At 51.3% G+C, this 24,441-nt stretch overlaps 1 protein-coding gene across 8 annotated transcripts in view; it reads left to right on the forward strand.

Moving 5' to 3' along the window:
- STX3 (syntaxin 3) overlaps positions 1-24,441 on the forward strand; it is a 41,717-nt gene continuing 17,276 nt past the window's right edge. For 2 of the 8 annotated variants that reach the window (XM_036029509.1, XM_028515919.2), the window contains exons 1-2: positions 34-271; positions 16,165-16,248. In XM_036029509.1, the coding sequence (XP_035885402.1) occupies positions 242-271; positions 16,165-16,248 (114 nt within the window). In that variant the 5' untranslated portion in view covers positions 34-241. Of the gene's footprint in view, positions 272-16,164; positions 16,249-24,441 lie in introns of all 8 variants that reach the window. The other 6 variants (XM_036029508.1, XM_036029507.1, XM_036029510.1 and 3 more) reach the window with 5 other exon arrangements.

The raw sequence follows: 24,441 nt of genomic DNA on the forward strand, positions 1-24,441 counted from the left end.
GGGCCCGCGGGCGGATCAGCGCTACGCGCCGGCGCTGGCCCCGGAGCCGGATTTGGAGCGCGCGGCGCCGGCGGGGCCGCAGGGGGCGGCTTGGCGGAGCCTCCCGTGGTCTCGGACACTCCTCCCAGCCGGCCGCCGCCGCCGCCCGCCTCCAGCTCCCCCGCCCCGGCCCGGCCGGGTCGCCACTTCCGGCAGCTCACCTGGGACGCGCTCACCTGCCTCCCGGCGCCTGGGCACCAGGATGAAGGACCGGCTGGAGCAGCTGAAGGCCGTGAGTCCCGCCGTCCCCCGGACCCCGGCGGGCGGGGGGGGGGGCTTCGGAGGGAGGCGCTGCGCGGGAGAGGGGCTTCCCCTGTCTCCCCAGATCCAGGCCGGAGGGGGCCGGGCGGGAGGCCTGCCCTGCCCAAGCCCCAGCCGCATCCCGCGCGGGTTCCGCACTCTCCCCTCCCCACCGGGGTCATGTGCCGCTGATTCATCGCTGGACTGCGGTTTCCCGGGATGCCTCTGCTAGGCTGTCCTCCCTCCTCCGCGCCCCAGCTGGACAGCGTCCGTTCGGGGCTGGGATCTGCGGCGGGCGCTTGAGCCAAGAGCAGCTCCCTGGGAGGTCCGGGGCACCTCACTACGCCCAGGGCTGGCCTCTTGCTACCCTCTTTGTTTCCTTCCTGGGGGACTCTGTGCCTGGCTGCCCCCACCCCGGGGAGCACCTCCGGGCTCCTGGGGGACCTCCTGAGCTACGTGCTGAGACGGGTCCAGCTCCTTGTCATCCGGCGCTCTGTAGTTATTAATTTACCCCAGCACCCTCGGGTCAGCTGTGGTCGGGGCAAAGGCTCTGAAGGTAGCCTGCCTCCAGCCCTGCTGCACGAAGGCTGTAGAACCTTAGGCTACTTACTCTTTCGAGCCTCTATTTTCCTTATCTGTCAAATGGGGGTGATCATGCCTCGGCTAGAGCTTTGTTATGCGATCAAATGACATAATGAGACTTAGCATACACAGGTTTTTGAGTCAGATATTCACTGACTCATTCAACAAACAATTACGGAGTGCAGTCTAGGGGCAGGCCCAGGGCTCAGCCCTGGGCCCAGGCTCTGCCTCAGTGGAATTTAAAAATCTAGTCCTGGCCACAAAGTAGTCCATCTGCTTGGGAGCTTGTTAGAAGTGCTGAAGTGCTAGCTGTCCCTTGACCTCGGATCTGAAGTTTTGTCATCTGTGAAATGGGTGGTTGTGAGGACCACCCCAGAAGGGCCCTCCGCGTGGTGCACAGAACCCCGGGGACTAATGAATAGTCCATGTCATGCTACTGACTGTTGAAGCGCTTTGGAAAAAGAGAGACCTCTATTGGGACAAGGGGGAGTCTAGTGGGATGATGTCACAATTGTTTTTCTTTCTCCTCCCTTGCCTTGGGTGACACCTTCGTGACTTTTCACCCTCTCTGGGTAGCAGAGAGCAGGTCAAAGGGGAATGTGAGAGAGGAGGGGACGGTGAGGGAGTGAGCCCCTGCGCCTCCTACCTGCTGTCTGTCACCTGAGCATCACAGTGGTTACCCACAGGGCAGAATGTCCCGCCACCGTTTTTTTGTAGGTGAGGAGACTAGAGCTCAGCCTGGGTAGGAAGGAGGGTTGCTGTAAGTGACGGAGCTGGTGACCCTCCACAGTGCCCTTTCTCTGAAGCACGCTAGTTGGGGAGGCAGAGAGGGAAGAGGAGCGTGGTTTTGAAGGTCTTCCTCTATCAGCACATCCAGCCATCGTAGAACATTGCAAAACCGAACGGCAGGCAGAGGCAGCTCCCTTCCCCGGAGGGATTTCCAGAGGAAGATACCCTGTGGCTTCTTTCAGTAGCCCATTGTCCACAATTAGCCAAGAGCCTTCCCTGAGCTTTGCATTCCTAGTATAAATTCCCTTTGCCAGGGAGCCGAAGTTCCTTTGCTGCTCCAAGCTTCCTTATTACTCCTGTAACCTGGGGCAAGTGCTGCGTTTCTTCCCTTTGTCTCTTGGGGTGGTGGTCAAGGTGGGACTGTAGCAGGTGCAGCTGTGAGGGGGAGCACCGTTCTGACATCACAGGTGCTCTAGCCTTTTGGAGCCGGGGAGGTGGGTGGGCCTGAGCCGCAGGTTCAAAGGCTCCCGTGGCCCTGCCACTTAATAGCTGTGTTCCTTTGTGTCACTTTCCCTGTCAGCTTCTCGGTTCCTCCTCTGGGAAACAGAGAGTTGGGTTGCGCTTAGAAGCTCCTTTGGCAATGTTAATGTTTTCCAGGAAGACTGTTAAGGTTTATATAAATTTCCATTTCTAGTCCAGTTCCTCCCTTCCCCTCCCCCAGGGGAGGGACAGCTCTCGCTGCAACAAGATAACCATCTCCTCTCTCTGATTTCTTTTTATCAAGGGAAGGCACTCGTTAATCTGCATGAAGCCAGTTTCGTGCTGAGCAGCCTGTGCAATTTCTTTCCGAGGCATCTTTCTAAACCTCGGGGCGGGGGCGGGGGGTGGGGGGAGGCGAGGCGATAACTGCCACCAGATAGCTGGAGGGCTGTCATGTGCCAGAGACTGGGTTCAGCTGCACAGACACAGGGAGGAGATGTGAAGTCAACGGGTAGAAATTACGATGTTGCATCACAGCATTTTTAGTGGTCAGCGCTGCCCAAGGATCAGCTAGGCTGGCTGGAGAGGCGGTGACCTCTCACGCATGGGAGGGAGGGGGCAAGGAACCTGTTGGAATGTCGGGTGTCGTAGGGGTTTGAGCATCTTTGAGGTGGGGGAGGCAGTCAGGAGGTTTAAGGCCTCCGTCCACCCCGAGGATGTGTGAAGTGTTTCCTCTCTCGAGCCTGCACTGAGCACCCATTAGGCTCTGGCGTCCGGAGGACCGAGGTCTCAGAGTTGCACCTGTAAAGCGGATCATCAGCTCTGACAGGTGTGGCTCCGTTGGCTGGGTGTGGTCCTGCTGAGTGAAAGGTCACCGGTTCAACTAGGTCCAGGCACGAGCTTGCGACTCTCTGGGTTCCGTTCCTGGTCGGGGTGTGTACGAGAGGGAGAGATGTTTCTCTGTCCTCCCGTTCCCCCTCCCTCTCTAAAAATAAAGGCATAACATATAAAGTGGCTCATCCTACCTTTCCCCTAGGGTCCCTGAAAGGGTGAAATGAGATAATCCATGATAATCACCCACCACAGTAAATGTGAGTTCCTCCAACCTGACCTGCTGGGAGCAGCACCCACACTGCGGGGCCCACCCTCCTGGGGCCAGTGTCACAAGACCGGACTCATTTCTGGCACTGCCCCTCCCGGTGGGCTTTCTCGGCAGTCGGCGTCTTCAGTGACGAAGACAGGCTGGCCGGGAGTGTGTGCTGCCTGCACCCAGCCTCTATCTCAGGAGGTGGGTCCTGCTGATTTCTCACTAGCTGAACTTTGGATCTGCTGAGTCCAGATTAATCCCTGGCCAGGAACCTCTTGCTTGGCTGTCTTTTCAGCCAGCAAACATTTACTTACTAAGCTCCTGCTGTGTCCCAGGTGTTCAGGATGGTGCCGGGGTGTAATGGTGATGAATACATCTTCCTGGCTCTCAGGAAGTTCCTAGTCGGATCGGGAGACGCACGAGAAACAGACACAATGGTGTCATCCTTGTGGTAAAAGCGTCTGCAGGAATACCTCGTTGGCTGGCTCCCGGGAGATAGGGACAGGGCGTTAGGGAGTGGGGCTGCTTCCCAGGAGAACTGGTGCTTGAGCTCAGGTTTCTTCTTCAAGTCCTAGTTAAAATCAAGTCTCATGCCTTCAGAGGCATGTGGAGTCTGCCCAGGAAGGCAAGGACCCTGAACGTTCTCAACCAGTCTCCCACTGGCGAGTGTCCACATAGACACTACAGTCTGTGCTCTTCGACCTGGTGGGCTTGCTCATCCTCATCCTTTTAGACCTCATCCTGCTGGGCATCACGTGAGCCAGCATTACCACACAGTCCTGGCCCTTAAGAGTTAATGGTCATACAGGGAAAACAAAGGGCTGTATTTTATGAAGTAAGACCCCCCCCCAAAAAAAAAACAACAACACTGAAGGCCGATAATGATACTACAGATGCCAGTGATATATGGAGTAGAGGCCAAGGCCTTGGGACCCTGTTGGAGACTGATCCACGGAGGACTAGAAATGGCTTGGGGTGTGTGGGCCCCTCCAAGGCCAACACCTAATGAGGTCAACCACCTGGGGCTCTAAAGGTCAGCCTTACTTTTTGCTCTTTCTGCTCTGTCCTGCATCCTACAAGGACTTGTCTTTGGTCCCCTTCCCCACGTGAGGTTCTGGTGTCTCTGCGAGGTCAGAGTTGCTCCGGATAATGGTGGTAGTACAGCCCCAGAGAAACACAGCTGGGCTTCCCCTTTGAAGCTTAGTTCATTCTGTCAATACACAGGGTCCAGCACAAACAACGCCCCCCTCTTTATTAAAAAATCTTCTAAGCCCTGGCTGGCGTAGCTCAGTGGATTGAGCGCGGGCTGGGAACCAAAGTGTCCCAGGTTTGATTCCCAGCCAGGGTACATTCCTGGGTTGCAGGCCATAACCCCCAGCAACCGCACATTGATGTTTTTCTCTCTCTCTCTCCCTGCCTTCCCTCCCTAAAAATAAATAAATAAATAAATCTTTAAAAAAATCTTCTATTACAAAATCATAGTCATGTAATTCTGTAATGTAACAATATCACTCAATCATACTGCGTGACATTTTAGGTGAAATGTGCATATTAAAACTAAGTTATTACACCCATGTTATTACCTTACCAACCACACTCGAGCATTACTCCTGCCAGACCCTGTATTTTGAGCCCCTACTACATTGGGGATGCTTTGGATCATAAGCAAATCTTAACATCCTGACTCCAGAATCTGTCTCTTCACTGAGATCCCACCCTTCAATGGCAAGATTTCTTCCTAGCCAGCGCTTTCTTCCTCAGCTCCTCTCTTCCCCTGAAAGGGTTCATTCCCTGGGCGAGCTGTTGTGCAGGGAGCAGATGGGAAGCCGCTGAGATGAGAGTGACAGGGATTGAGCAGGGATTACAGACCCATCGGCCGGAGGCCAGGAGAGAACATGCTTGGATGAGAGCAGGGGATTAGTTTTATTTTTATTCCTGTGCGTGTGGGGGAGGCCGGGGAACTGGCAGGCTCTGAGGGAGAAATGCTTGCCCACGTTTCCCCTCTCCCTTTCGGTGTTCCCTTACCCTCGGTCAAAGTCCCTGCCTGTCTTTCCAAACTGACTCGCTGCAGGTGATGCTCCCTCCATTCCAGCAGGCTGCGCATGGCTAGATATTACGTTGCAGCAAAATCCCTTTCTTCTAATAAACCAGGGGGGTTATTTGTTACCATGGAGTGGACTTGGACCCACCTTCCATTTTTTTTTTTTTTTAATGAGATGGGCTCTTTGTCTTCTGGGTGCTGTTGTCTTTAAGATCGATGGTGCGATGACTTCTTGTTGCCACCATATCAGCTACGGTAACAAATGATTATCTACTGAGCAGCTACTTCCTATTGGGCAGAACTTGTGTGAGGCGCCTTACTTACCTGGTCTCTGATCCCCTCAACCCTACAAGACAAGGTGTTGTAATATGATTCTCATTGCACAGGTCAGGGGCTTGAGGCACACAGCTGATTGACATCTCCAGCTCAGAAGTGGTGAGACCAAGAATGGGGCATATCTTTCTTGCTTTTTTTTTTTATGTCGCCCTACACTGTATCTGTTCATCTCCCCAACTACTGTAAGCTCCTGGAAGCAGTGGCAGAGGGGCTGGTCCTCTGGGGCCCCAGAGCCTCGCATGGTAGTTAGTAACCTAGTAAACATTTGTTGACTAATGAACAGCAGCTCGACCCTTACACAGCCCTTATTCTGACGATCTTCTCACTCCATTCCCTGTGGGTTGGTGAGTCTTGACTTGCCTGAAGTGCAGCATGAACTCAGGGAACCCATACATTTCCTAAGGAAACCAGAGGTCCGGGTTCCACCCCCAAGGACAGGGATGGATGAGTTCTAAGGCCCCTAGCTATACCCCCATCCCTCCGCCCATACATCATGGAAGGTTGCCCTTGTTCAGAAAGGAAGGGAAGAAGATGTGGATGCCACAGAGAAACTCCGGCTGCCCCATTTCCCTCTGGCCAAATCTTGCACACCCTTTAGGGCTCAGTGCCAATGTCATCACTGCAGGGAAACCTGCAGACCCCGAGCTGACACATGGACTCTGCCTCCCCTGGGACTTCCACAGACTCTTTTCCTTTTGTTGAGAGAGCAAAGCAGCCACACAGTGCAGCAGATTCAGAAGCTGCCAGCCCTGTAGTGTCCTGCTCTCCAAGGGAGCACGGACCCCTCGTGCCTCCTTCCCCTGTATTGTTCACTTCCCAGCCCGCAGCTGGGAAAGCTGTTAACCAAACCGTGGGTGGATAATGGGGATATTCTGCAGAGAAACTTTTCTGGAGACTCTGTCTTCCCTGGGGGGTGTGTGTGTGTGTGTGGGGGGGCTGCTTATCTCCAGCCACCGTTATATTAGGCCCTTCTGCAATTTCCTCCCCTCACCACTGTCTCCACGGTTCAGGTCAGCTCGTTTTCTGGCATTGGGCTGTTTCCACGGCAACATTCTCCATTCTCTCTGGAGACTGAGTGACATTCATCTCCCTCCTAAAGAGATCAGTGAATCGTGTACTCTCTGGTATGTTTCGCTGTCTGGGTTAGGGCAGTTTGGCGTGGCATCAAAAACAAAGTTTGCTTTTTTTCTTTTTATAAATTAACTTTTTAGTCTAGGCTAATTTTAGATGTGCAGAAAAGTTACAAAAATAGTACAGAGAGTTCCTGTCTACCCCCCACCTGATTACCTCCATTGTTGATGCCTCATTACAACGGAGCACTTGTCAGACCTGAGAAGCTGATGTTGGCACGTTACGATTCACTAACCGCCAGATCCTACTTGGATTCCTCTAGTTTTCCCACAAATGTCCCTTTTTCTGTTCTAGGATCCAATCCAGGATATGACACCACGTTTAGTTGTCAGGTGTTCTTGGCCGCCTCTGGCCTATGACAGCTTCTCGGTCTCGTGTGTTTCCTGACCTTGTGGGTGTGGCATCTTTCAGAGCTTTGTGAGTGTGTTTCTGGGGCCGGCGATGCACCCTGAGCTGGGGCGGGGGTGCTGGTCGGAGACATCGCTTCTGCCCGCGGAGTCCCAGGGCTGTGCTGCTAGCCGCCCAGGCTGTCCTGGCTCAGGCACGATCGCTGCCTGCACCATCTCGACAGGTTACTGGTCATCTTTATGTTCCCGTTTCTGAGCTCTCAGAAGGGGAAGGTCCTCAGAAGATGGTTATGAGATTAAATGCTTTGGTGGATATAGAGCACATGTCTTAGAAGAACCCTCAGCGCCTGGAGAGCGCTCAAAAATGGTATCTGCAGCCCTGGCCTGTGTAGCTCAGTTGGTTGGGTGTGGTCCCATGGGCGGAAAGGGTGTCGGTTCAATTCCTGGTCATGCCTGGATTGCTGTTTCTCTCCCTCGCTTTCTTCCTCGCTTCCCCTCTCTCTAAAAAATAAATATTAACAAATGTTATTAATTACAACTGTTAATGAAGTAGCCTAGAAGGAGCTTGAGGGGGAGGGGCAGGATCATGAGGGGGAGAGGCCGGTGAGACCAGCTGAAAGGAAGGGTTGAGGGTTGAGGAGAAGGCTGAGGGTGAAATAGAGGAAACATTAGTAGCTCCTTCCTCCTTTCTGTATCCTTGAGAACTGGATGTTGGGGGACAGAGGAGGGGTGGAAGTCAGAAAAGAGGGAAGAAGGCTAGGGAGGGGGAGGAAGGTTCAACAGGCGACTGGAACGCTACTTGAATGGCTCCTGGGAGCAGAGAGAAAGCAGGGAAAAGGTGTGGTGTTCTCACCCCGAGGGCTTTCCTGAAGGTATCCTTTGGTAAATACACTCCACCTGCCAAATTTCCTCGAGGAGTCACCTGCGCACACATCTCTAGTGGGCTTCCATCTTTCCCAGGCTCTGGTGAGGCTGGGCCGCCGTCTTCTCCTGGGCGCACAGCCCTGTGCTGAGTGCGGGTCATCGTCAGCGTGTGGATGTGTAATGACTTGTGTGCCTGCCTGCCCCCCGCCCCCCGGAGACAGTGAGGTCCTGGCGAGCAGGCAGTGCTGCGTGGCGTCTGTGTGTCTCCAGTGTCTGTTCTTGGGCTTGGCAAGTGACGGATGTTTAATGAATACTGTGGGTGAGTGAATGACCTTGTAATGAGGAGGAGAAGGTTGTGGGTGGGGCGGTTGGGTTTGAGACCCCCGAGCCCTTCATTCAGGTGAACGTCCGTCCCTTTTCACCGCCGCTTCTCTAGACCTGGCTCAGGTCTTGGGAAGCAACAGCAGATGGGAATCAGCATGACTTGGAGACGAAACTTGGGTGATTTTTATGTACAGCAAATGAATGCAAGATCTTTTCAAACACACAGAGAAGATTAAAAAATATTGACCATGTCGTCCAAGCATAAGCAGTAATAAAAAAAAGAAAAGAAAAAATACTAACCATGTAATAGGGCACAAAGAAAATGTCAAATTCCACACAATATGAAGTCATCTAGACTATGTTCCCTGTTAGATAATGATGTAATAAAACTAGAAATTAATAATACAATAATGGTTCCCTGATAATGACGTAAGAAAATTAGAAATGAACAATATAGCAGTAGTCCTCCCAGATGCTTCTTGCTTTAGAAATGTAAAAACACTTTTCTAAATAACTCTTGGGTTAAAAAGAAAGCAAAATGGAAGTGACAAACTGTTTAGAAATGAGTAGTAATGACCATTGTAAGTACCAGAATTGGTGAGAATGTAGCAGAAGCAGAATCCACAGGGAGCTTATTTCTTTAAATGCACGTAGCAGAGAAATAACTTCAGCAAAAACTCTCTTTGGAGAAAACAAGGCCCAGTTCCCTGCTTTAGATGGTATGGTCTTGGGCATTTAATACGTACCCAGCATTGCTTTAGATTCTTTCTGTGTATCAACTAATGTAACCCTCACAACGATTCTGTGAGTAGAGACTCATGTTGCAAATGGGGAACCCGAGGCACCAAGAGGTTAAGTCAGTTGTTTAAGGTCACGGAGCTACTAAGAGGCAGAGCTGGGTTTCTAACGCAGATGTATCTGTGCATCCACGCACATTCACAGATTCTGTGCAGCGGCATCCATGCATATAGACTAATCCAACTTAGTTATATTGACATCGCAGCATCCCCTGCAATAAGTGAGGGTGTGTTACCAAGCCAGAGGGGGAAGGGCGTCTTTGAGTGGCGTGTAGAAGGTAAGAACAGAGTCCTAGTGCTGCTATTATTCGCTGAATGACTTCGGATGAATCGTGCAACCTAATTAAGTGGCTGCCTCATCTGTGACTGGAGAAAGTAATTATTTGTCTCTCCTAGGCTTGACGTGAGAGTCAAATAGCATATTTGAAACCACAAGCGTGTCTGCAAGCAGACACACACAGGTGTTATCTGGTGGTGTGATTGTCAGGGCAGAATGCATGGAATGGGGGCCTCGGGGGCTTCGGCCTTGGTTCACGGGTCCACCAACTTGCTGGCCTTGGGCTGATTTGGTATTGAGTTTGTTCCTCTGCCTCTCATCTTCCAAAGAGGGCCATGCTCGCCTCCAGTGCTCAGCAGAACAAACACCTGGGAAGTGAAAGTGGGAGGCTCACCTGGGGTTCATTATCCGTGGATCTCCTCTTGATTCATCTGACGAGTGTGTTGAGGAAGATGCATTTTAGCCAAAGGCGGAAGTTCTCTCTGGGAGGGTTTCAGTGGATGAGAAAAAAAAAAAAGTGTAGGAAGGAGAACTGGGCAATGGAGAAAGGCCATGTGGCTCTGAATGGGGAACAGAGAGCACTGAGTGCCTATTGAGAGCTGGCATGCTTACTCCGAATTTCTGGCTTCTTTTCATCAAGGAAGAGGGACTGGAAAAACCAGATGTCGGGCTGTGTGTGTGTATGTGTGTGTGTGTGTGTGTGTGTTTGGAATTTTTGGAAGTGGTGATGTTCATCTTTGGGAATGCACAGACCCTCATCCTAGAGCAAGGCAGTGCCGGGGAAGTGAGTAGCAGGGGCAATAAAAATCATGCCATTGTCTCTTTGAATCAAGTTTATTGGGAGAAAATCTGGGTTTATAGAGGAGTGTGGATCTCCTGTGCAAGGAGCTGTTTAAATATGGAGAGGAGAGGGTACAAGAATTTGTGGTCACCAGCTTTCGCCAGGAGGGCTCCTGCCCCCATCCCTGCCCCCATCAGCCACAATCCTTCACCACCCCCCCTGGGGGGAGTTAAGGACCAAATGTTCCTTTTCAGTCCAGACTGCTGGTCCCTTCCCCTCTGCTATTATTTCCTTCACCTCAAACTTTTCCCAAGACTCTGGGCCTTCTGTCTTGTTGTGGGACCCCCTGGTCTTCCTGGGCCGGTGCCTGTGGCAGGCAGAGAACCAGGGAGCCGCCGACTGGCGCCCTCCTCATTTGGGATGGCTTCCATTTAAAAAAATCTCTTATTGAGGATATGTTTATTGATTGGAGGTGGGAGGGGGAGGAGAGAGAATATGAGAGAGTGAGAGAAACATTGATCGGTTGCCTCCTGAACACATCCCTACTGGGGACTGAACCCACGACCTAGGCGTGTGCCCTGACCAGGGATGGAACCAGCAACTCTTTGTTGTACAGGGGGGGCCACATTCCAACCAGCTGAGCCCTGGCCGAGGCTGGGACAGTTCCTCTTTTCTTTCTTTGTCACTTCCTTCTCGTCCTGCCCTTCTGATTTGGAACGATCCTTATGGAATTGCTGATGATTTTCACCTCTCCGGCAGCTGTGTTTTCACTTGGAGGGGAGTGAGGGCCCTCCCTGTTCTCTCTCTCCTTTCTTTAGAAGGCATCCGTTCCTTTACTTCGGTGGTTTTCCAGCTGGCTAGCTAAGCTTGCCGGCTTCCTTCCTTCTTTCTTTTTTTCTTCCTTTCTCCCTTCTCATGACAGCAGGGCTTAATATGAAATGATATATTCAACCCCAAGGTAAAAAGCAGATAGAAAGTGAAGCTGTGCAGATTGACCGGGGGAGGGGACCGGTCTGCCTGACTCCACGCTCCCTGACTCCCCTGGGTGGTTTGTGAAGCGCATCTCAGGTGTCCTGGGTTGTCACAAAGCTGCACTGGAAAGCTAACTTCTACTGGGCGAGACAACCGAGGCTTACCAGAGACAAGTGCTGTGCCCAAGGCCCACAGCTTGTCTCTCCCACCAGGTGCTTTCTGCAGGGTGGGGCTGTGGCCCTCCTGGGCCGCTGGCTGCTTTGGTGATGGGCTGCTCTGAGCAGGGTGCAGTGGAGTCAGCAGGAGCTTGGGACAGACAGCTGGAGCATGAGCCCCGACTCTGTGAGCCAATAGCTGGGAACCCTCGAATCACATAGACATTCTCTGACCTGCAGGTTCTCAGCTTCAGCATACAGATGGGTTTTGTCGACATAGTTTATCACAGCAGTGTTGTGGCCACTCAGCTCCTACTAGGGACTTGAAGTGGCAAGTGTTTTTACTAAAGGAGCTAGTGAAAAGGGACCCACAGTCAAATAGACTGAGGGTGGCAGGGAAGGCAGCTGAGAGAGAGAAAGGCAGTGAAAGTGGAGCGGGAGGACTCGCAGGTGAAATCACTTCATACTGACTTCTGGGCCCCTGAACTCTTGCTGCTTTCTGCCCAGACAAGGGCATGGCCCCGACTGCCCTCACTCCCTTACTGAATTTTGGGACACATTTGAGAGGTGGGTGCTAGATAGGTCCTGGGCTCTCGCTCAGGGCTGCCTAAGTCACTGATGGTATCTCCGACCTCCTGGTGGGAGAGGCAGGAGGAGGCTGGGGTCAGGTTGTGGGGACAGGAAGTGGGCCGTTGGGCTGACATATACCGTTGTTTTTTTTTTTTTTTACTGTGGCTGATGTCGCAGCTACTGGAACGTTCCTATTACCACAGGCCTTGATTGTTTGATAAAGATGCTCAAGTTTTCTTCTTGGCTGTGCTCAGTCATGTGGGCTGCAGATAAAGGGCCCTCAGGGTCCCTGAAGCCTCCTGGGCTGAAAGGCACAGCTGGGTCTCCAGGGGAGGAGCCCCAGCTCTGGGATCGGCCAGGTCCCCTTCCTTGAGGAGCGTGGTGGCAGTTCCCAGTGTCACGTGACTCCAGACGACCACCTTATCCAGATGACCTGGGAGAATGGCCTTCTTCCCTGCAGTTTCTGATCTACACGTGGTTGCTGTTGACGGTCTTTTATGTGGCTGGAAGCAGCGCACCCCAGGGGGAGGACCTGCCTGGGAGGACGGTTCCAGCAAGCCTGTGCTCTCTTCCTGCTGAATCTGTAACTCATTATCTGGTGCTAAGTGCTGGTTTGTCCGTCTCTGAGAGAAGTTAACGATAGGCTCTGTCAGGCTGCACTGACTCTGCAAGTCCTGTGTCTTTCCTCCCTGCCCCCCTTTCCTGTTTGAAGGTACTTAGATCCCGGTTAAAACTGTAGAGAAGCTGGCGAGATCTTACACACAGGTGTTCTACTGAGTTGTTACCATGTGCTGTTCATCGCGTAAGGAACTTTGTTAAGTGGTGTCTTAGTTAATTCTCAGAGAAGCCCTGGTAGACGCTATTGTTCCTATTTTGCAGATGAGAAGGTTGAGGCTCAGAGATGTTAAGCCAGTGGTTTAAGTGACCAAGGTGTGAAGGGACCCTGGTCATCATGACGCTGCGTGGTCCATCTCACCGACTGAGCCTGACTGGGAACACTTCCTGTGTGGGGGGGGGGTCATCAACCCCCCAGCCTTTAGGCATCAGGTCTTCACCACTAGGTGACAGGGACGCTGACATTTATGTATTAGGCCCTGGAGTGTGCCCAGTGTCGTGCTAGAAGCTTTGCATATGTGATCTCCTCTAACCCGCATAAGAGTGTTAACGTGTGCGGTGTTATTTCTATTCACAGGAAAAAACCTCAGAGTAGTGAGGGACTTGACTGAGGCCTCCCGGCCAGCTATTGGTAACAAGTTTTGGACCTCAGGTGTGCGTGGCCAGAGACGTCCCCTTTCCCAGTTCACACGTTCTCTCACTGGACGTGGGCCAGGCTGCCCTGCTGGAACCTGCTGAAAGCCCCCAGGTGGCTGGCTGTCTTGGAGGTGGGGGATGCCTGTACAAATTCTAGGGGTCTTAAACCTTATGTCACACCGGAGAGCTAAGTGCCTGCCTCTCGTGCTCAAGGACACAGTTGTTCTCAGCTTCACCGCCAGGTGATGGGGTGAGACGCTTCCCTCAGTCCATCCCGTGATGGCAGCCTTATCCCACTTTCTTAGCATGCGTGTCTGTTTGAAGAAAGCTGAGTTGACACGCTTGCAAGTGTGTGTATGTGTGGCTGTGGACACACACATACACTGGGTGTGCCCCCTCAGTGTGTGGGTCTGTTAGAAGACCTCTGAAGAGAGGAGACACCCAGCAAATGCTACCTAGAGGAAGCCTGGGTTCCTGTTTGCTAGCGAGGACCACAGAAACTCTCCCTGGGGGATGAGCTCTCCGGAGGCTGCCGAGATGCCCACGTACTGCTGACAGTTGATCAAGGGAGCATTTCTCTCAAACTAGAAGCAGCTGGGTGAAGGCAGGCTGCCAGTCTGTGTGGACACTAGTGATTTGTTCAGCTAGAATCGATTACATTGCTGTTACATATCCAGCGTATGGTCAGTGCCCAGAATACATGTGGAATAGATTAAAGACAAGTACAAGTATTTTTTAAGAAAGATTTTATTTATTTGCTTTTAGAGAGAGGAAGGGAGGGAGAAAGAGAGGGGGAGAAGCGTCAATGTGTTGTTGCCTCTCACACACCCCCAACCAAGGACCCGGGCCTGCAACCCAGGCATGTGCCCTAGACTGGGAGTCGAACCTGAGACTCTTTGGTTCGCACGGGAGGGCACTCAGTCCACTGAGCCACACCAGCCAGGGTGCAAGTACAAATAGTTTCAATTGCAAAAGCCGATTCTGCCTAAATGGATTTTAACCATGGTAGAGGAATCCTGTTCTGCTCGCTGGAAGTGTGTCAGGGGAGGTCTGGAGAGCCTGTGCCGAGCCAAGGCGGGGCTTGGGAAGGACGGAAACCAGGGCCGCTCTGGGGACCTAGCAGACATCTCTGTTTGCCGAGGCCGGGTGAGCCTGCTCTGTCCCCTTCACAATCCGAATTCCTCAGGGAGCCTGGGGTCATGACTGAGAGCCTTCCCAGAATCAGGTGGGTGGGTGAGGGGCACCTGCACAAGGGAAGGAGTCCTGGGCAGGCACACACTCTGAGGAGCTGCCACAGTAGATGCAGATACACACACACACACACACACACACACACGCAGTCCTGGCCCTCCAGGAGTTTACAGGTGGTGGGGGAAGGACGCATAAATCGAGGGACAACTCACAGTAGGCGGAGGTGGCTGCTATGGAAGTGTGCACAGAATGCCCTGGGAGCTTAGGGAGGTTTTAAATTTTGTGTGCGGAGGAAGGGTCAGGTGAGGCTGACAGGTGAGGCTGTCCGAGGTTGAGTTTTAAAGGCTAAGGACAAATTTGCCAGCTGGACAAATGCATTTCAGGAGGAAGACCTGGTGTGAGCATTCAGCAATATGAAAGAATGAGGTGTCCCGGAAATGCAAGGAGTTCCCAGTGCCTGGTGGAGACAGTGCCTCCTAGAGGGAGAGATGTGGGTGGGGCCTGATCTTAAAGGGCCCCACGTGCTCCAGTAGGCAGTGGGACTATTAGTCCTCGGAGGGTGAGCCGTCATTGAGTGACTTCAAGTGGCAGAAGGACCTGATCAGTTCTTAGTTTTAGGAAGACGTTGTGGGGGCTGTAGCAGTGCCTCAAATTTTAACTCCTCTGAATGTGGCTGTTGAACTTGGGGGGCTGATGGTTCCAGTTGGGCCCCGGAATGAGATGGTGGGGCGCCAGTCAAAAGAGGCTCCCTGGATGCCTGGAGAATCCCAGACTGTAATGGGAATCCCCAGGAACGCCATCTGTGTTGCAGATCAGAGCGGGCAGCAGCAGGCGAAGAAAAGGGGCCTCTGGTGGCTTTCATTGCCCGTGGAGTTCTGAGTGTGTGCGAGTGATGTGTCTTGGCCTAGAAAGCCACAGGACCACCGAGGGTGAAGAAGCTGGTGTAGGGGGTTTACCCCTCCCTCCCTTCACTCGCAACAGCCCATTCTCTGTCCTTAGAAAGGGGCCCCGTGCAACGCAGCCGTGGTCTGGGAAGAACATTTGGGAAGAACAGAGCAAGAGCTTAGGCCCTTGGTGCCGGGTGGGAGGGGAAGCCCTTCCTTTAGATAGCCGTTTGGTGATTTTGCAGAGGAAACTGAACAAGTTAAGAAAGCTGGCGTTTCCAAGGGTGGCTGGGGGCTGGAGGTAGAGCTTCCTTTTCCTTGTAAACATGAACTGGGACGGGGAACGACACAAAGCATCCGCCCGTTTCCTTTGCAGTAGGTGCCTCTCAGAACAGGAAGATCTTCACTCCTGCTGTGAGAATCTGCAGCCAGTGTTTGGAGGAACTGTGGCTGGAAGCTGTTCTAAGAGATCCCGGCAGGGTGGCTCAGGCATTGGGCAGTGTGCATGGAGAAAGGGCTGGAACGTGGGCTCTGAAGCCCGGATGGGCTAGACCCCGCCAGCTTTCCCATTGTAGCTGTGTGACTTTGACCAAGTTACTGAACCTCTCTGGTTTCGGTTCTTTGCTTGGAATGAGCTATACTAATGTCTCCATCACCAAACTTGGCGATTTATTGAGTATTTACAGCATGCCCGACACTGTGCAGAAGTGTTTTATCATTGATTATCTTACCGATTTTTTAAACAAGCCTGTGAAGTTAGGAGTGTTATTATTCGCATTTCACAGATAAGAAGACTGAGGCACAGTGAGGATAGTGACGTGCCCATCCTTCCCTCGCCTAACCTACCAAAAAACAAAACAAAACAAAACAAAACAAAAAATCTGTCAACAGTAGAACTAGGATTTAATTAAATTCAGACAGTATGGCCTTGGAGTCTGACACGTCACAGGGCTGTTTTGAGTTTTGGAGGTTGTAAATGCAAAATGGGTAATGTGGATCTAGCGCGTCGTGTCCTTAGTGAGCATTCAGCACTGCGACTGAGTTCTTGCGTTTTTGGCCTCACCCTGCTCCTCTTGTCTCTCGCAGAAGCAGCTGACACAGGACAGCGATGCCGACGAGGTTGAGATCGCCGTGGACAACACAGCTTTCATGGACGAGTTCTTCTCCGAGGTAGGCGACCTGCTGCTGCCTTCCTCTGAGTGTGCGTGAGGAGACACCGCATCCTCGGCAGAGACTAAACACCCTCGGATCTTTGAAGGGTCTCGCCAACAACGTCCGTCTTTCCCTGAGGCGGGGTGGCCAGACCAAGAAGTTACAGGGAGAGCCTCTCCCATACTTCCTTGGGAGGATTTGAATTTTTCTATCTTAGGGACAGAGTCAGCAGAAGGTAAATGATATGGAATTAAAGAGATGCTTTTAAAGTCTTATTCTTAGGTGACACGACAACTCTTGAGTAATATCTTTTTTTGCCTAAATTATTGTAACTTGAATACAGGACCAGCAACCATGGAGGCTCAGCCACAAGGATAAAACACCTTGCATTTTCAGGTCTGTGATTCATACAGATTAGATTTATTTCCAAAATTTAGTTCCTTTGACTTAAATTCTAGTGGTAATGGAGAGACCGAGAAACCACCAGTTTAGATTTCTGCAGTTGAGTAGGGGTGAAGACCGGCGAGTGTCCCATGTCTACAGACTCCCATAGTCTTTGATTTCGAAGGTCCCTGTTGGGAAGGTGCTACCGTAGACAGCCAGGGCTGGGATGCTGCGGGGGATGGTGCATCATGGGCAGGGACACAGGCTTTGGAGCCAGGTAAACCCGGGTTCAAATCTCAGCCCTGCTTCCCAGCAGCTGTTGATCTTGGGAGTGTTAGCAGGCTTGGTTTTCCCACCTGTAGATTGGGTGGGTAATGTAATTCCCCGGAGGGTTATTGTCAGGATCGAAGGGGATAATGTTTCTAACACATTCAGTGCAGCATCTGAGATATATGGATTTGCTCGATAATGGTACTTTGAAACAAAAAGAACAAAACCACAGAAAGTTCAGGCACTGAAGTTTCCACCACTATACTATGGTTTCTTTCTATGGCTTTTCAGTCTTTTTGGAAAGAAGATAAGAGGCATCATATTCTCTTGCAGGGGGCGTCCCGTCCCCTAGCTTACGGATGTAGAAAAGTCATCCTCTGGTCCTTGTCGAACCAGACGGGAGTGGAGCGAGGCTCGAAGGTTCAGGCTCGTTCCTGGGTTAGAGGAATAAGCGGCCGCGAGCGTGAACGAGGGCGTGTGCTGGCCTGTGTGGGAAGCTGGCTGTGGACGTTCCTCAGAGCCCCGCCCTCCCTGGGGGTGGGCCTGCCCTTGAGGTTGAGGAGTCACAGTGAGATCAAACATCTGCGTTTTATTGAGTTCAGTTTTGTTCCAAGAGTGGATCATGGTTAGAAATGTCTTTCTGTTTACTTGTTGGGTGAGACTTGAGATGTTTACGTCACTGTAGCTTGTCCCTCTGATCTCGCCTCGGAGAACCAGATGCAATCGAGAACTTAATCTAAGGGGATAAGGAATAAGGGATAAGGAATCTTACCCACCCAAGGACCCTGTTCTGTGTCTTCTCTTAAACCGGTAAGAGGGCCTCTGAGAGGCAGTATTCCTTGTGAGGTGGGAAGAGGGTTGGCGTCAGCCTCCAAAACATGGTCTGTGTCCATCTTTAAGCATTTAATGGCAGTTGACGTGGTTACGTCACGTAACCCATCTGGGCCTTGATTCCTGCTCTGGAAATCAGGGACGTTAGCACTGACCCTTCCAGGCTGTTGCGAGGCGCACGTGAGGTCCCACGCCTGGGGGGCATTATCTAGACTGGAAAGCACTGGGTGGGTGGTGGTGGTTTTTGGAGACTTGAGGTCTCCAGGGCTGCTTTTTTCTTGCTGCTTGTTCTTTGTCACCTGCTTTTTTGTCACTTAGAAAAAAAAAGCCCTATCCTATTTAGGGTGAAGAAGGGGACAGCATTGCGGGGAGGCGGGGGGAAGAGTATGGTCTTTGAAAGTAATTCCTTAACTGCCATAACTGTGATCCTGGGCTCACTCCTTAACTTCTCTAAGTCTCAGTGGGTTTATCTTGTGAAATGGGGAGAAAAATAGTCACCTCACAGATTTGTTGGGGATTAAAGGAGGTAACACCCAGAGAGTCCTTGGTGTGGGCATAGGTAGGTGTTACTTTCCTTCTTTCTCATCAGATGAAAAGCACGGAAGGAATAAATTCTGGAGTGGGGTAGAGGCAAGAGGAGACAGGCCGTGGAAGGAGACCAGACAGGCTCTGGCACCCCGCGGATCCTGGCCTCAGTCTCAGCTCTGCCCAGTACTAGCGGTATAACTTTGGAAGAGTTGTCTAACTGCGCAAAACCCCAGTTCCCTCTAAAGCAAGAACAGCCCTGCTGGTTACTATAAATATAAAATGAGAAAGTGATGTGAAACTCCCGGCACGGTGCCAGACATACTCTAAGTATGTCTACAGCGATTTTAGTCCTTATCACCATCATGTTCCCCAACGTGTTTAGAGTAAGTGGGCCACAGAGTTGATTTTATAGAGTCTGATCTAGAAACATCCTTGAAAGTGAAATAAAGTACATTCCAGATGATGGGGGTTTGGGGAAAGAAGGAGGTTTTCCTTTGTTTGTGCCTGGGGAAGACACCCTGTACGAACTATGACCCTACGGGACATAGCTAAGTGGATTCCTTGGGAACGCACTCCTACGGCAACACCTGCCTTTTGGTCTCATTTCAGCAATAGGGCACCCTCAGCCATTTGCTGAGGACCAGCAGTGCATGTATATGGTCCACAGGTGGTCAGAGAGGCGTTCGCAAGGTGTGGGTGAGGTCACAGGACCGGGATGGTTTCCAACTGTGTTTGCGTTCTGAAGCTCCGGCGGGTTCTCCAGCTGCTCGGTTGTTAGAGAGAAGAGTTGGCCCTTGGGTTTGCAGGCCTCCTTGGCTGGGTAAGCCAGGGTCTAGTAAATGGTAAACCTAAGACTTTTGTCTAATTTGCAGTCGTCGGTATTTTCCTTGCTCTGCTTTCTCAGTTGGCAGAGAGAGGAAATGGAACGGCGGAGAGAAGGCAGACCTCGAGGCGTTTATTGTTCTAACTTCTGTCATCCATTCATTGGTTACGTGAGTGCCGCTGTCTTCCAAGAGAGGTGCTGGGGAGCGAACGTCCCATGGGACGGTGTCCTTGCCCTCTGGTGTCCCCTTATCTGGTGAGGGTGACACGTTTTTTAAAAGTCTCATGATTGTGGACATGTTAACAAGCTAGGAATGTGGGAGCCTAGAAGAGGAAACTTTGCTTTCTGCTGGGAAGGAGGGAAAGGGGAGCAGGGCGGGCTCCACTGGTTTGTAACTCGACTCACCCGTCAGAGCCACCTGCGAGCGGTTTGCACACACACACACACACGTGAGTCACAGGGCTTGGAATCACTCAGATTTCTGAAATTCTTCCGGATGATTCTGCAGTTACACATGCAAACCCCTGCAAAGTGATGGGGAGCTTTGGAGGTTTTAAGCAAGGAAGTAATGGGATTACAGTATGTTTAGAAAGTCATTCTGGTGGCAGTGTGTGGAGGGGGACCAGCCAGAAATGGGAAGATCAGTAAGTCGGCTGGTGCAGCAGCCCTTGGGAAGAGAGATGAGAGCTCTGGCCTGAAGCTGGGTCCCTGAGCGGCAGCATGGTGTGCCACTTAGGGATGCTTTCGAGTGATGAGTAACGGCACCTAAAGCACTACAGATAGGAAACTGTTTTCACAAATGAACAAGTCTGGAGTTAGAGGTGGTGCAGCGGGTTAGAGGTGCTGGGGCTCTAGGTCAGTATCTTTTTGATCCTCTTGGCTTGTCCCTTAGGATCAAGAGATGGGGTCTGCTCTGACTATTGCTGTATACAAATTGATGTCACCATTACTGGTGTCACCAGCCCTTTGGGGATGCTGACAGAGTCAGTGGAGTAGGAATTCAGACAGGGCACAGTGGAGGTGGATGAGTCTTGCTCCACAGTTTCTGGTGCCTTAGTTGTGAAGACTGGTGCAGCCGAAGGCTGAAATCTGAGAGAGGCGCCTTTATTCTCATGTGGGTGCCTGGACTAGCGTGACGCAGGGAAGCTCAGCAGAGACTGCCAGTTGGAGTGTCTACCCCTGGCCTCTTTCTGTGGCTCGGACTTCTCAGCATGACGGAGCCAGGAGTGTGAGCTCGGTACACGGAGACCAGAGGCTCAAGGCCGGCGTTCCAGCTGCAGAAATCACCTGTGCTTACTCTGCTGTGCAAGCAGCGCAAGCCCCCCAGATTCAAAGGGTCCATACATGGGATACCACCTGTCAACAGGAGGAGCGTTAAAGAATTTGTGTCCTGTTCTAAAACCACCACAGAGGCACAGCTCCACGGGGTCTCAGCCTGCACTAGCGGGGCAGCTAGAAAAGTTCAAAGATCTTTTTATCAGGGAGGAAAAGGACCCAAATCCTCCAAGCTGACTTTCCCTTGTTACCCATTGGCCAACAGTGGATCACATGGTTGTGGTCATTCTCAGCTGGAAGGGAGACCAGGAAAGTGACTCCTTCACAAAGGGACAGGATTGTCAGGATTGCCATAGAACTGGCCATGATTCATCCTCTGGGGCTGGCAGCACCGCTGCCCACACGGAATCAGAGTTCTGTTAACAAGATGAGCAGGGGCAGGTGGGATGGCTGTTCGGTGGATCAGAGCACGTGTCGTGGACAGCAGGATGAGATGCCAAAAAGACTGCTGGGAGCAAATGTGCTTGAGAAATGCTTCCTACTCCCTCCTGCCATGGAGGTGTAAAAAGCACGTTAACACACTCAAGGCTCCAAGAAGTCCTGTAGTAGAGAGACCTGCTTTGCTTCCCATTTATGTTTTTCATGGAACCCTTTCTGACATGTGACTTCTCTTAACAAGGGTGAATGAATACATTTTGGAAAATGCCGTCAGAAAGTTTTCTTCTTTGGGTGTGCTTAAGGAAAGTCTGCGAGACAGTCCTGCAGCGGCGTGTGCTTGTTTCCTGCGGTTACTTATGTCCTTTCGGCAGAGCGACACCATGTGCTTGGCATGGTGACGGGTGTCCAGTTGTCTAAGAGGAACAAGCCGGTCGCCGCCCTCAAGGAGATCTGAGTCAGGTGGGGGAGAAGTGAAAGCAGGTCGAGCGCGGGCAAAGTGCTGTGGGGCTTTGGAGGGTGGAGCGCACCTGGTTAGAGGAATTGGGAGGCGAGCCGTCTTGAAAGCATTAGGATTTGCTAGGTGGGCTTGATGTTTGTTAAAACTAAGAACCTCAAAGTGAGTGAATGCCACTTGGAAATTCAGGCATGAAGTCAAGTATAGCAGGTTAAATACTCTTTGGTTCTTTCTTTAGGTAGACTGTTTGGATGACCAGGTAAGCTGGTAGGTTCTGCATTTCTGGACTCTTCCCTGGGCAGGCAGGAAGCCCCTGCCAGTCCTTTGCCTATTTGTTCTCAGGTCCATCCCCGCCCTTCCTGTGCTCTGCTCTGCACTGTAGGGAGCTCATTTCCCAGGGTCCCTTGCCAACTGGCATTGGGGTGTTTGACCTCGGGGAGGCGCTGGCGGAAGACGCATGGAGCAGGGAAGAGGCCATGGTTTTCCTCCCAGACCTGTCCCCCCCACAGGCTCAACTTTCACATGACGGACCCCACCTCCATGGTCCCGTTCTGCTGGTCCACTTCACTGTGGTCTGGCTCCCACCAGAGGGGCCCTGGCCTTAGGCCCAGGTGGCCCTGCCTTCCCTCTGTGTCCCTCCAACCTGCTGGTGCCAATTTCCAGAGAGTCTCACTTTCCTCTATTGGGCTTCTTGGCCCTTCCATCTCTGTGTAAAGAATTCCCTGTATTCTGTTACTTCAGTTAAAATAACTAGATGGGTTTTTGTTTTCCTGACCAAATTTTGAGTGTTGCGAAGCCCAAATACACTGTTGATTTGTCTAAGAATACTCGATTTCACTGGTCAGTGGGACTCTGAGATCATTCATGCCTTTTCATTCATGAGAGAGAGTTGAAACACTAGTCCCAATCTTGATAAAATCCTGGAGGGATTTGACTTCTGTTGCTTGGCTGACTAAGACCTCTCTCTGTCCCTTCTCATCAATGTTTACTTGTTTTCCGAAGCAAAGAAGCCAAGCATTTGAAGAGGACTTGACTCAGAACTTCTAGTATGAGGGCTGTTTTTGGATTGTTCTATTTTGGACAAACAGTAATGAATTGTGAAAAGAAGGAGTCATTTATTTGACCCTTACAACTCCATTACTTTTGTCACATTAAAGGGTGGTGGTGCATAATATAAATATACAGGAATTAATGCCTAACAAGAGAGAGATACAGGTGCGTGGAACTTGGGGAAAGCAGAGATGTTTTAGGTAGAATGGACAAAGCTTTCTACCCTAGCCCCTGACATCTGCCACTTCTCCAGAGTATTGCAATAGTACTTTCTCTGCTTTCCATTGTCTAATTAAATTCCCCTGGCTACTTAGGTCCAGAGGGAAGAGGCCACCCATGCCTTGACAGTAACTCTCTCCTTTTAATTAGATGATAGTGATTAGTATACTGTGGTAATCATAATTTGTTCCCCGAGGCAGACACCCAACTTGAAGAATGGTCAACTTGCTTGTCTTCCTTAATTTCCATGGGTGGCCCTTGACGATACCACAGAGCATTTTGTTAATACTCGGAGTGGAGTGAGGGTTAAACGAAGTGTTCCCATAGACGCAGCATAATACCTATCATAATGAATGTTCAGTCGCTGCTGGTTATGATTGTGTTATCATCACCATCACTCAGTGTTCACTGAGCATGCACTCTGTGTTAAGTGCTTGACATGTATTATCTCATTTAAACCCCACAAAAAGTCTAGGAAGTGGGAACTAAGATAATCCTCATTTCACAAGTGAGAGAACTGGGGCTGGGGGGCAGGTGGCAAGTGGCTTGTTCAAGGTCATGAAACTGCTAAGAGGTGTAGCTGAAACTTGAACTTGGTGTATTTGATGCGTATTTTCTTAAACTATACTATCTGGACTTCCATACTGCTGACAGATAAGAAGTAACATACAATAAGCAGGCATTGAGGATGTACTAGTTGCACATTTAGTGTGGTGATTAAAGAACCTGGCTGGTTCCCTTCATCAGCAGTGTTCCATGGGCACACCTTGTGTGAAAAGCTCTCCATAGGGAGCGTTGCTCGGAGAACCAAGAAATAAGGCCCATGGTCTCAGTGAAAGGCCACTGTGACCCTGTCACAGACCTGTGAGTCAAACATGCACATAACCTGACATAGGCTGATGTGCACGGACCTGGGAGAGAAGGCAGAGGAGCCTTCTGTAGGTGGTTCTTGCACCTTTACCTGGTTCAGGAGGCAGGGCTTAGTATATAACAGACGCTACGTTCAAACCTTGATGTCACCTTTCTGCAGTATGGCCTTGGGTGAGTTTCTGTACCTGTCTGAGCCAAAATGTTCTCATGCTTAAAAGGGAGAGAGCGATGGGGACTTCACAGGCAGGCTTGAGGGCCCTTCTGATGCAGGTAGGTGTTAAATCAGTTATAGTTCCTAAACGTATTATTGTGCAGGGTAATGTCAGTATACTTAAATCAACCCCAAACAAACGCACAAATGGCCTTGAGCTGTTAGGTTCAGCGCTGCTAGGTTCCCGGTCCTGGGCCCTCCCTCCCCCACCCCCACCCCCACCCCCACGAGCCTTTGGTTATCTGGCAGATGCACAAAAGGAAATTAACTGCATGTAGCTGCCAGTGTGAAATACCCAGAAAGTCACCTCTGAGGAAAAGCAACACTTCCAAGAAAAAGTAAAGACACAAAGTTCAAAAAAAGAAAGCTTTTTGATTGGCCAGTGGCCCATCCTGAAGCTCTAAAGCAGGGGTGTCCAACCTTCTGGCATCTCTGGGCCACACTGGAATGAGAAGAGTTGTCTTGGGCCACCCATTTCATCCATTGTGACACAGAATCACAAAAAATCTCCTGTGTTAAGTAAATTGACGATCTTCTGTTGGGCCACATGCACAGCCACCCTGGTCTGCATGTGGCCTGTGGGCCGCAGGTCGGACAGCCCTGTGTCTAAAGGGTGATCATGTGGCGCATGGACTAAATTACTAAGTCAGTTTCTGAAATGCCTCCAGAAGGGGAGGGTGATGAGGACGGAGGAAGGAGCAGGATGAGTGGGGTGATGGGGAGAGGAGGCACGTGCTCCCCAACCCTGGGAAGTCCCACAGGTAGGTCGAGGATGGAGCACCAGGGCTCGATCCTCCTGTCCACAGGGCTGGACAACCTCCCTACCATCCAGTCTCCAGATGTCCGGAGCATTCTGCG

The sequence above is a fragment of the Phyllostomus discolor genome, chromosome 6 (assembly GCF_004126475.2).
Source record: "Phyllostomus discolor isolate MPI-MPIP mPhyDis1 chromosome 6, mPhyDis1.pri.v3, whole genome shotgun sequence".
NCBI classification, from domain to species: domain Eukaryota; kingdom Metazoa; phylum Chordata; class Mammalia; order Chiroptera; family Phyllostomidae; genus Phyllostomus; species Phyllostomus discolor.